Source organism: Meriones unguiculatus, chromosome 19 (genome assembly GCF_030254825.1).
Source record: "Meriones unguiculatus strain TT.TT164.6M chromosome 19, Bangor_MerUng_6.1, whole genome shotgun sequence".
In the NCBI taxonomy this organism is placed as follows: domain Eukaryota; kingdom Metazoa; phylum Chordata; class Mammalia; order Rodentia; family Muridae; genus Meriones; species Meriones unguiculatus.
Genome location: NC_083366.1, coordinates 15,915,468 through 15,928,251, shown reverse-complemented (window position 1 = coordinate 15,928,251; position 12,784 = coordinate 15,915,468). Strand labels below are relative to the sequence as shown.

Genomic DNA, 12,784 nt, shown 5'->3' with positions numbered 1-12,784 from the left:
ACCCTGTGTTGGGTGAATCTATCCTTGCATGAGAAGTGATGGGAGGCCCAAAGCGCTGAGCTTATTCTGAACTGGTTTTCTTGGGTCAAACTCCTTGGTAGTGAGCAGATATCACAGAAACTGTCTGATTATTCTGTAAAAACTCTGTTGTGAGGCTTTATGAATTTATATTTAATGATGATTGTTCTAGGTGGTTCAAGAAGCTGCTTCTTCTTCTTTTTTTTTTTTTTCCAGAATATAGTCTTCTGAGTAAAGAATCCTACTTATGCATTCTTTATAGATTTGGGCAGAAGGTTCTTGCTGGGACTTTCCATTTGAATGTTTCATTGAATGATTCTCTCCTGCCCTCAGGGTCTGTATAATTAGATTCAGTCCAGAAAAATGGACAGACTTCTTGTCTAAAAGTCTGTGCCCTAGTTGGAATATCATCCCAAAGACTCACCATCCACTCTATCAAGCAGACATGAATTCCTGTCTAAGCTTGGGAAAATCTTTGTCAGTGACTAAAGGGTAGGAGTCTGTTTCAAGGCTAGGAGAGAGCTTTTCCAGCGGAGCATACCATCACCTGGGAGAGATAGGCCTTTTGGCTCCATACATGCCAGTCACAATGTACTTCTCTGTTGTCAAAATTTGAAATTATATTTTCAGGCAGGCTAATAATCCCCACTGTATGGTCCTTGTTTGGTTGACGGGTTTTTAAGGAAATAAGCTACAGAATGAAAGATTGTCTACCCTACCAATCAGTTAACCCCAGTGCCACTACCTCATGTAGCCCTGGCTCACACTTTAATTACCTTCTTTCCTGTCTGCAAGAATTAATTCAGTGTTTATGAGGCACTCTGGGAAATTCTTTGGGTGAGAGGACCTTTAGGGAATTAATTGTAGTGTCTGTGACTTTCTGGTCTGCATGGCCATGCTATTGGATACCATTTCTTCCTCTGTGAGGGAACCTCTTTGAGGAATGCTCTTGGTGCCTACCAAGTGACCCTAACCTGACCATGTTGTATAGCAGGGTGAGAAGAGGCACCTCAATGGCTAACCCATGGCAGCCTCCATTGTCCCTATGGGCCTGTGTTGACATCCATTGACTTTGCATTGGGGCACACTTGTCCATATGGTTTCCTCTTCTAAGGTCATTTGGGAAGGAGTCCTGCTGGACACAAAGTGACAGTAATGCCTGTGCTCATGCTCCTTGTTACTGTGCTGGGATTAGAGGGGCCTTTCTGAAATGAGAACCTCTCACCCTAACCTGTCTTTTTCTCCCTCTCTCTTCACAGTGGGGCCTTTTCTGAAGTGGTTTTAGCTGAAGAGAAAGCAACTGGGAAACTCTTTGCAGTGAAGTGCATCCCGAAGAAGGCACTGAAGGGCAAAGAGAGCAGCATTGAGAACGAGATCGCTGTTCTTAGAAAGTAAGTGCTTCTAGAAGGCTGCCCAAAGGCTGGCTTCCCAGGGGTCAGGGACGCCATCAGCTACCAGCCGCAGAAAGGGGTGGGCCCTGCAGATGAAGACTGGCACTCATGCGGGGCTGTGAAAGTGCTTTCCTGTAGCTCTGGCATCCTAGAACATTGTAGCAGATGGAATTCTTTCCAAAAAGCACAGTTGCGGGGTGACTTAATTTCAAACTGAGACCCCCATCATTCACCACAGCTGAGTGACACTGGCTGGTTCCTGAGGCCCCAGTCTCCCTTATGAAGTAGCACTCAGACCATTTCTGCAGCAGTGTGCTGAGTTAGTGAGATGGTGTTTTCTGAGTGTCTGTGATCACTTTAAAGTGTCATCACTGCCGTAGAGTCTAGCGTATCATTATTATTGCCATTGTTATTGCTTTATTTCTATAAGGATATGAAGCTGGAAACCTCCATCTGTATAGTTCATATGTGCAAAGCTTGAAATAGCAATTCCTCTAGTGCTGTGTCTACACTTGTGACCCCACCCACTCCCCTTTCTCTGCCACCCGCATGGCACTGGACACCCAGGAGTTTCCAAAGAGTTTCATTCACTACCTTCATTGAATATTCCTCCCTTCCCACGTGTAATAGAACTGAATCAAAATCTCACCCCCTTCAGTACAGTGCCACACACAGCCATTCTGATGTGATCTGAACCTCCCCCACTCCCGAACACACACAGAGAGTCTTCTAAGGTTGTTCTCTGTAATGTGCTCAAATGTAGTGTTAGAATTAAATCTTTCCACTATATCTCAGGATGTGTGAGGGAGCAAACCTTATATGGTACCTGCTTTTGCACGTTTGGCACCTATCAGGAAAATTTTTGAGTTGCTATTAATAAAAGATGTTACAAATATCCTTGAAATTTTTGGGGGTTTGGAATCAGTACATAGCAAGAAACCCAGCACAGATAAACAAAGCAGAATGAGAACAAGCCTTTTAGAGCCCAGAAAGTAACCACCACCTGCTGTACATCTTTCCTGTGTAATAATCTGTCTTTCATCCCATTCCTTCTGGGACCTTCAGTGCCCCACTGAGCAATGCTTTGCCACCACCCATCCAGCCCAGCGCCTCGAAGGTGGTCGAAACGGTCTGTCCTGTCCTGACCTTTGGGCAATTTGGAGAAGAACACAGACTTGGTATCAGTGTTCCAGAACAAATGGGCCTCCATGGCTTTTTAGGGTGGGAATTTTCTTTCACTCATTTGTTGGGTTGTTTTTTGTGCTGTCTGGGTTGTTTATTGGAATCTGGTGAGCTTTAGACTGTCCTGAGGAAGATTTCAGGGAATGGGCTTGTTGAAGAGAGTCTGGGCACACAAATTAGGAATATTTGCACCAGGCAGGAAAACACTATTGTTAATGAAGCCTTTATTGAAATGGCCCACTTTCCAATATGGAATCAGTGTTTGAGGAAGAAGTCATCACTGGTGATTAAGTTGTAGACCTGTTACAGATGGTTGACATTTGAGATGTAATTCTCCTTTTAAAGCTTCCACGTTGGGCACCTCTGTTGTCTGGGCTTAGAAATGAAAGAACCCAGGAGATCCATATGTAGCATTGGAGTTATTTTCCATCTACGTGGACAGTGGGCACAGGTGCAGGCTTTATAAGCTTACCTTGGTTCATGACATGAATATTCTGGTTTAATCAGTATCCCCACCCAGTGCCTCACTGCTAATCACATCCTCAGACAGGGTATTTAAAACCAGGGTGGAGCATGAATTTGGAATACCTTGTTTTGATAGCTTCTTGCTATCAGTTGTTGGCATGCCAAGAGGCATGGACTCTTCTCTAGGGAGTAAAGAACAAAGAAATGATTTCTCAGGAGATAAGAGATGGTTTATCTCCTATGCTGGTTTATTTTGTTAATCTTTTGGAAATGATTTACAAGTAGGCCTAAAGGTTCTCCACATCATGAACAGCTGAAAGAAAAGTAAATGTGCTGTAAAGAAAATGGTTTGCAGCCATGCTTAGAGGGCTGCCGTGGTGATGTTCATAAACTGAAGAAATATTTATCAAGTTCCCAGCATACACCACATCACAGAGTTTCTATTGCTATCATGAAACACCATGACCCAAAGCAAGCTGAGGAGGAAAGAGTTTATTTGGCTTACCTGTCCACATTGTAGTCCTTCCTGGAAGGAAGCCAGGACAGAAACTCAAAAGGCAGAAAGTTAGAGGCAGGAGCTGATCCAGAGGCCAGGGAAGAGTGCTTCTTACTGGCTTATTCCTTATGGCTTGCTCAGTTCACTTTCTTATAGAACCCAAGACCACTGGCCTAGGTTTGACACCACCCACAATGGTCTGGGCCCACCTTCATCAATCACTAATTAAGAAAATGCCCTACAGCCAGATTTTTTTTTTCAATGCAGTTTATTCAGGAACCTTGAACAATCCTCGGACCCTGGGGAAAGCCAGCCCACAGCTTAAATAGCCTCTGGGTAGCCAACCCAGGCGTGCCACGTGGGCAATGCAGATAGGTCCACGTACATGTACAGCCAGATTTTATAGAGGATTTTCTCAATTGAAGCTCCCTCCTTTCAAATAACTCTATCTTGTGTCAAGTTGACGTAAGACTAGATAGCACACACTAGGAATCAGCACCTCGAGACATTAGACATGGAGTAATTCTTGACATCTGAGATAGAGATTTTGCTACTAATCAAGAGGATAAAGTTGTAGATGATTTGATAACAGCATGGGACCCAGGGATGGGGTTGAGGACAGGTTGCATATAGGAGGGGCAGCCACCTAAGTCTTTTAGGACAGAAAGACAAGTAGACATTCCAGTTAGAGGGAGCAACCCAAACAGTGGTAGATTGCTGCACAAAGCCATGGTTCGATTCCCGGCACTATTTAAAAATAAAATAAAATAAAAAGGAGGATAAAGAAGAGTTGAGAGGTGAGAGAGAAGGAAGGGTATGGGAAGAAGTTAGCAGATAGGAACCAGGCTGTTATTATGGAGAACAAGTTCCTTTGATGGGGGCAGAAGGTTTGAGGTGAGGCAAAGGAGACCTGAGCTTGGAGAAAGGTAGGATGGTGGTTCTTGTTCTAAACTGCTCTGAATGGGGCTCCATGCAGCAGATATGAGGAGTGATAGGGTTATCCTGAGAGAAGCAATATGATGATGATTTATCATGATGTGTACTGTGGCAGGACTGGTTGGAGAGAGCAGGAGCGTAGAATGCGTACACATAACAGGTCATGAGGTGAACTATATAGAGAAATGAAGAAGGAACATGTTAAGGCAGGGGCTATGGGCTGTATGAAAGAGAGATAGGAGGGCATTAATACAGAGCTGACTCTAAGTGTCAAGAATTGGAAGAGGCAGAGAGGAGTTGAGGGACAGATTGGAGAGGATGCTAACACTACGGTTTCTGATAGGGCAAGAGGGTGACTGACTATGGATTGTCATCTCTTTAACAGTCCATAAGTAGGAAGGTAAAGGTTGAGCTCTTGGGCATGGTGGATCGGACGTCTTGGGGATGTCTGCATAGAGACAACTGGTTGACTTTCCAGGGCTAGAACTCATCATGATCTAGGCTTTGGTAGACAGTAAACATTTCTGAGACACATACTAAAATAAGCCCAGGGGAGGGGCATGGAGAGATGGCTCGGTGGTTACAAGCACTGGCTGTTTTGTTGTTGTTGTTTGTTTTGTTTTGTTTTGAGAGGCCATACTTCATTCCCAGCACTTGTATGGTGGCTCACAAGCCTCTGTAACTCCAGTTCCAGGGAGATCCAGCACCCTCTTCTGGTCTCTGGCGGCAGTAGGCAGGCAAATGGCACATATGCATGCATGTGGACAGAACATAACATAAAGCAATAACAACATTTAAATATTGGATAACCAATTAATGTGTTCTTCCCCGAAGAAGACTATTTCCCTCAGCTCTCAGCATTCCTAGGTTGTAGTAGTTCTTCGTGTAGGGCTTTCCTCTGTCCTCATTCGCAGCTCTACTGCTGTTGTCCTTGCTTCAGCTCACGCTTAGGCAGTTATATTGGTGAGACTTTATGGATGAGGCTTCTGGCACTTCTAGGAGACGCACTCTTACAGCAAACCCACCCCCTGTTCCTCTGGTTCTTACAGCCTTTCCAGCCCCTCTTCTGCAATGTTCCCTAAGCCTGAGGTGCCAGAGTTTTATTGTGGTCGTGCTCATTGGGACTGGGTTCCACAATTCTGCACTTTGATTGTAATGGTTTTCTCAAATGGTCTCTGTTGCAAAGAGAAGTTTCCCTGATGAGAGGTGAGGACTGCACTTATCGTTAAGTATAAGAAAATAATATTTAGCCTCATTTGGAATTATGCTGCTTTAGTAAAGTGGTGGCTGTAGGTTCTTCTTTCAGATCCAGGAGTTCACTAGCTCTGGGTTGTTGGCTCGGCTTCTGGTACCAGACAACATTTTCCTTTTTGTTTGCGTGGTCCTTAGGTCCATTTAGAGAGATGTTGGTTGCTGCCATTACACCCTTAGGTTTATTGTGTTATGCTGGCATCATTGTAGTTCATAGGCATCATAGGTGTCATCATATGTGTCACACTTGAGTAGAATTGTTGGCTGCTTCCCTGAAAACACACACACAAGTAATATTATATAGACTGAGCAGGTTGTACTTAGGAGGGGGGAGAGAGAAACATCAATTAATGAAAAAAAAAAGAGGCCATTAATTTGAAAAATAGGAAGAAGGGGCATAACGGAGGGCTTGGAGGGAGGAAAAGGAAGAGAAATGATGTAATTACACTATAATCCCCCAAATAATGGAAATTTTAAGAAGAAATAAAGGCAAATTTCTTTCATAAAAAACAAATAAAATAAATGCTGGCACAATTTAACTAGTCATTATAGGTAGAGTCCAAGAAAGGCAATTCATATTCCCTGGCTGTCTATGTGTTTCCATGCTGTGTTTCATCCAAATGTGCCCATTTAAGAGGCTGCTTGTCCTCCTACATGCTAGGTTTATTCTAGGGTGAGAGATTTATTTATTTCATTGGATAAAAGTAATGCAGCTAATACATCCTAGTGGATGTCTTTGCACTTGCTCTGAAAATAGTTCCAAAATGAATTTTCAACTTGATAAGTAGATATTAAACCAACTTTAGAGGAGGGAGGAAAGCAGAAGGCTGATAAGCATCGTGGTAGGCTGTTGCTATGCAGCACGAAAAGCTGCCCGCCTGACTTTAGAGTTTACTGGGCTGGATTTATATGATTCATCATGAGCTGTCGCAAACAGCATGGTTGGCTGTGGCCCCACAAACAGAGTAGTTTATGCAGTATGGAATATGACATCGTCAGCACCGCTCACCTTAGTTGGATTATACTTTATGATTTCTGTGGCATTATTTACTTAGAGGGCAGCCAAGGCTCCAATCTGATTTCATAGCATCACCCCAGGCATTCTGCAGGGGTGGAAAGGCAAATACATTAACAGTCTGCCGTAAGATTAGAGATGAGGAGAGGAGATGCACACAGGAAAGCAAGTGGCAGGAAAAGCAGAAGGGGTGTGTATAGAGCAACCCTCTGACTAAGACTGAGACTTGGGGAAACTGAGGCTCGGGCTGCTTAAACACGAGCATACGTTAATGAAACATTGAAATGGCCTGTTTTCCCACATGAAGTCTGTGCCTAGGGCAGAGGTCAGTCACTGGAGAAACGAAGTTGTAGATGTGTTTCAGACGGTCAACATTTCAGACGGAATTCGCGATGCCCTGGAACTGAGCACGCTGTTCGGATGATTACCTTGCAGGCTGCAGGAAGGGGCCTGAGGAGGAACTGCTTTGAAACTGGGTTATCCTCACCTTGTCAGTACACCAGGGAAGCACAGAGCCAGTGACAGTTCCTGTGTTCACGCTGGTGCTCTGGCCCTCACCGCTGGCTGCCCGTTGAGGTTAACTGGGTAGGGTTTAAGAACACACTGATAGGGGCTAGAGGGAGGATTCAGCATTAAGAGGACTCGTCACTTTTGCGGAGGATCCCGGCTCAGTTCCCACCATTCATGTTGTCAACTCACAAATGCCCATAAGTCCAGCTCTAGAACTGATCCCGCTCGACCTCCGCGGGCACCTGCATTCACTCACACCTGCAAACGCACACTTGTGCACACACTCACACATAATTAAAGTAATAGCTCTTTTTTTTTTTTTTTTTTTAAGAACACTGCTGTCTAACCTGATGTAATTGAGTTAGAACTGGATGTTATGATGGGTGTTACAAAATCAAAAGGGGGCACGGGAGATGGACCCGACAGCAAATACTTGTCAGAGAAGTATGAGGCCCTGAGTTTGAGCCTTAGCATCTATCCCCGTGTGTGTGTGTGTGTGTGTGTGTGTGTGTGTGTGTGTGTGAATAATGATAGATGCTACATTGTCCAGGGTGAAATCTCAGCAGTGGGGAGGCAGAGATAGGAGGATCCTTGGGTCTTGCTGACCAGCAATTGAAGAAGATACCTGACATCAACCTGCCTCACTCAGTACACAAGCAAAGGGAAGGGAGGGAGAAAGAGAGCTAAAAGGAAAGAGGGAGGGAAAGAGACTGAAAGAAAGAGACAGATGGACAGGCATACACCGGTACAGAGAAAGACCACACAAGAAGAGAGACAGAGGCAGAGAGAAAACAAGAAAGAGTCATTGCAACTCCCACCCAAGGTTTCTAAGGCAGAACAAACTTAGTGTGACAACGTCTCATCCTAGGCACTGCCCTTAGTCTTAGTCTCCAGGGCTTGAGGCTGTCCTTCATTTCTTCCAACTGTCCAGGCAGATGTGCATACCTACAGAGATTCACACCATCCCATGTGTCCTCCGGGACGGAAATCCAGACTTCTCCCTTTGGAAAGCCCAGGTTTCTGCTGAAGAGCAGTGAGGTAGTGTGAGTCTGGGAGCCCACCAGTGTGGAGCAGATAGTAGTTGCCGAGCTCAGGAATGACACCTGGCTCCCTGAGGTTGGCCTAAGTGGCAGGTCCACAGCTCCCCAGCCTGGAGAGGCCAGTGTGGAGGTTGGCCATGTCATTACAACATGACACGGAACCAAGGGGGCTCATGCCGTTAGCAGCAGTAGACACCAAAACCCAGGCAGCCAGGCTGAAGGCCCTGAAGCCCTTCTGGCCGTAAGACAGGGCAGCTGGCAGGACCTGTAAGACTGGTCTAGTGTAGTGGGAAGGAGTCAGCTCTTAGCCACGGGTAGGCTAAGAGGCCTGGCGCTTAGTCCCTGGTTCCCTTAGGTCAGACAATGTCGATTAACAAGAAGGAAGGCAGCCAGCACCCCCAAAAGACAAATGCTCTGTGATTAACCAGCGTCTATTCCTTCCCAAAAGTTGGCTGTTCCTTCCCCAGAGCTGTGTTCCAGTGGGAGGCTTGACTTGTCACCCACCACCCGGGGCCAGGTTATTGTTTGTGTTGGAGAAGCACACACGTCAGTAGAAACTCTTTAAAGATTTATTTATTTAACTACTTATTTTATGTATATGAGTGAGTGCTTTGTCTGCACGTCCATCTGCACACCAGAAGATAGCATCAGACAGTTGTGAGCTGCCATGTGGGTGCTGGGGATTGAACTCCGGACCTTCAGAAGAGCAGTGTGCATGAGCTCTTAACCACTGAGCTATCTCTCCAGCTCCCCTAAACTCTTTGATTGGAGGTGAACGAAACCACCAGTGACAGGAAATGGCCAAGTCACTTGGAAGGGGTCTTCTGAGTCTCTGGAGAGGAAGCATTAGACTGCAAATGTTAGCGGTAACAGCAGTGACAACCCCTGGAAAGCAGGCATGTTGTTCACCCTAGACTCCTGGAAAAACCTGTATTTGAAATTCCCTTGATGAAAAGAAAATCATGCAGTTCATGTAAAACAGCTTTTTGGAAGCTGTGAGCGCCTCAGTGGCGGCTGTTTCTGTCATTCATGTGGTTAAAGTCAGGCTTTTGCCAAGGTTCAGGCATGCATATATGAACCCATCTGCATCCCCTCGGGCCTCCTGGACTCTTTTCTGTTCATTTTGGTCCTGTCAAAGCCAGGCTGTGGTAGGCCGGGACTGTAGCTGAAGCTCAGTGGTAGAGTGTTTGCCTAGCACATGTGAAACCTTGGGTCCGAACCCCAGCGATACCAAACAGGTAAATAGGGATTGGAGATATGGCTCAGAGGGCAAAAGTGCTCATTGTAAAACCAAGCAGAAGGACCAAGTTCGGATGCCCTGCAGCCACGTAAACATTGAGTGGGCTGCCCCTAGTTCCAGCGTGTGGGAGGCGGGCACAGCATACTTGGAGCAAACTGGCCAGCTAGACTAGCTGAACCATTGAGCTCTGAGTTCAAGTGAGAGATCATGCCTCAAAATGTAAGGCAGAAAATAATCGAGGGAGATATACCCTAGGCCCCCACAAGCACATGCATAGGGTGCATGTGTTGCGCCCCTCCCCAAACCATGTGCTCACATAAGCAAATACCCGTACAGGCACACCGTACACGCATACACACAAATAGGTAGTAAACAATTAAAAGGATGCAAAGCCAGGCTCATGGCTTTAATACCAGCACTTGGGAGGCACAGGTGGATGGATCTCTATGAGTTCAAGGCCAACCTGGTCTACATAGTCAGTTTCAAGACAGCCAGGGATATATAAAGACTCGTTCTCAAAAAGCTGAAACCAAATCCAAACCCAGCAACAACAAAACAGCAAGCAAAACAGACTGCCCCAGGCTCCGTGTAAGCACCACACCACAAGAAAGAGAAGGCTGCGGTGCTTGTGGCTGTGCCAGAGCCCCAGACTCGGAATCATGCCTTGTTTGGTATGCTTCCCTTCCTCAACTCTCTACCAGACCGTTCTGATGCAGGGACCTCTGCTGAGCATCCTGCTTCCAGGCACACGATAAGCCTGGCTTTGTTTTGGCCACCACGTGGTGGCCATTGATTGAGTATGCTACCTGGCCGTGTCAGTGTGAAGAAATAAAATTAGAAATACAATCGATCTGATGCCTATAGTTGTTCTGGATAGCCCAGAGCATAGAGTCCAGTGCATCCAGGTGGGTTCTCTATGAGTCTTTATCTATAGCAAATAATCAAAGGCCACTAAAAAACGAAAACTATATCTGAAATCGATACCCATCTTTTGGGTTTTTGTGGGGTTTTTTTGTTTTGTTTTGTTTTGTTTTTTTCTTTTGTTGTTTTGTTCCCCCCCACACACACACACTGTAGATGGAACCCAACTCCATGCTCAGCAAGTGCTCCACTATAGAGTGTGTTGTGCCCCTAGTCTTTCTATTCTGTTAATTCTGGGACTTGGCCTGCAAAAGCCTTTGAATGGAAGGAAAACAGAATTGGCTATGAGGCAGGGTTAATCACAAGAGTCTGAGGTGGTTTTTTGTTTTTTGTTTTTGTTGGCTTTTTTTTCGTACCTCCTCCTGCCTGTGATTTTTATTCCCTAAACATTGAACTTTGTATGGCTCACGTGGACTAGTTATAGTGTTCTCTTTCTCCTGTAGCCCAAATGAAATAAGTGATGACATGCCTGTCTATATGACACTGAGCCTCTCTGTCTTTAGTTCAAGAATCTAAACTCCTCATAAACAATCCCTTATTTTGGGATTTCTGGTTTTCAGCTCCCATTCCCCGTGATTCATGAATACTCTCTGAAAGGTACAGGTAATGTCTGTCTCCCTACCTTGCTTCAGTGTGACATATATGTCCTTCAGTTAGTTCCCCTGGATTGTCCTGTCTGGGTGAGCCCTGTGGCTCTTCTGTGGCTCAAAGTCTGCCCAGCTCTGACTTCAGGGGTCTGCTCTCTGAGACTAGGAGTTTTCCAGACCTAGCTCTGAAGTTGGAGTCATGGTGGTGCCAATGGGGTCAAGGAGTAAGGATATTACCAGTGAGTTTAGAAGGCTAGAAATAGAGAAGATGGGGATTGTGGAGAGTTGAGGGCAAGAGGCATTTCCACTGACCTCCACTTCTGTCTGGCTTTGCAGACTGTATTAGGGATCTCTAGAAAAACAGCCAATGAGTTATGTATAGATATACAGAGAGATTTATTAGGAGGGATTGGCTCATGCAGTTATGGAGACCAGTTATGGAGACGTTCACCTGCTGTCTGTAACCTGGAGACTCGGGCTAATTCAGTTCACACCCAAAGGTCTGGGAACCAGAGGAACCATGGTTTAACTGTTAGCAATGTTTGACTAGGAATGCCAATGTCCCAGGACTGCCTCTTTGTTCTGATGTAGCTATCAAGGGATAGAGTGGTACCTTCCACTTTGGCAAGTATAATCTTCTAGGAACACACACACACACTCACACACTTCTGAACACTGCTTTACCAGCTCTCCAGGCATCTCTTAGCCTAGTCAATCTGACATATAAGACATACGACGCTGAGCATGTGGCTAGCATGTCTGTCAACCAATACACGGATCTCTAGAAGAGTCAGGTTGGAAGGGGAGCTGAGCTGATTCTCCACAGCAACCGGGTGAAGGTAAGTCTCTGAGCAGAGCTTGGCTGCTCCTGCCACCTTTTATGCTATATATATGACTCTGTAGGTGTTAAGAGCAGTGGAGAAACAGTGTGCTTTTGCACTCTCTCCAGAGCTGCTGCTGTTTGCATGCTCGTTCCTGTGTTAGCTCCCAGTTCCCCGATGTTTGTAATTACTTGGGGACTTAGCTCTTATGTGGACTGGGCTGTGGTTAAATTCTTCTGGTAAAACATCTTAGCAAATATTTTCTCTCTTTTTCTATAAATGTGCTTAGCTAATGATTTATTCAAATGTCATTTAAATGATTCCAAGAAAGTGTGTGTGTGTGTGTGTCTCATAACATAGTGTTCCTTAAAAACCAGAATAGCTTTCACTGAGAAACAATTCCATGAAAAATTAAGTACAAAAAGTTCTTAGAGATGGTAGCAAAATAAATGCACACCAATGTTTCCCTCCCACTTTTCTATTCGGCTTTAGGTTGTGTCTGTTCCATCCTGCTTTTGGCATTATTTATCTGGGAAGATGAATTTTTGTAGGAAACTCTAAATTCAGCATCGTCATTGGGTAGTCTAGATAGTTGTTTACCATTTCATAGTAATATTAATTTATTTAAACTGATTTAATTAAATGTGTGGGTGCTTTTTGCCTGCATGCCTATCTATGTACCAAGTACATACCTGGCACCTATGAATGTCAGAAGAGGGCATCTGATTCCCTGGAGTACAGATGGTTGTGAGCCACCTGGGGCTCTAGGGATTGAACCTAGCTCCTCTAGAAGACCAGTGCTCTTCACTGCTCACCCATCTCTCCAGGAACTCTTGTTGACAACCTTAGTGATATATAAACCCTTTTACTCAGGGTTGAAAACTAAGGCCAAAGGTTAAAGCCAGGTTTGG

The 12,784-nt window shown here is 45.2% G+C and overlaps 1 protein-coding gene across 3 annotated transcripts in view; it reads left to right on the top strand.

Annotated features, from left to right (window-relative positions):
* Positions 1 to 12,784, top strand: part of Camk1d (calcium/calmodulin dependent protein kinase ID) — a 414,346-nt gene that overhangs the window by 146,953 nt on the left and 254,609 nt on the right. For all 3 annotated transcript variants that reach the window (XM_021643605.2, XM_060372960.1, XM_021643604.2), the window contains exon 2: positions 1,278 to 1,409. In XM_021643605.2, coding sequence (XP_021499280.1) covers positions 1,278 to 1,409 — 132 coding nt within the window. The remainder of the gene's footprint in view (positions 1 to 1,277; positions 1,410 to 12,784) is intronic.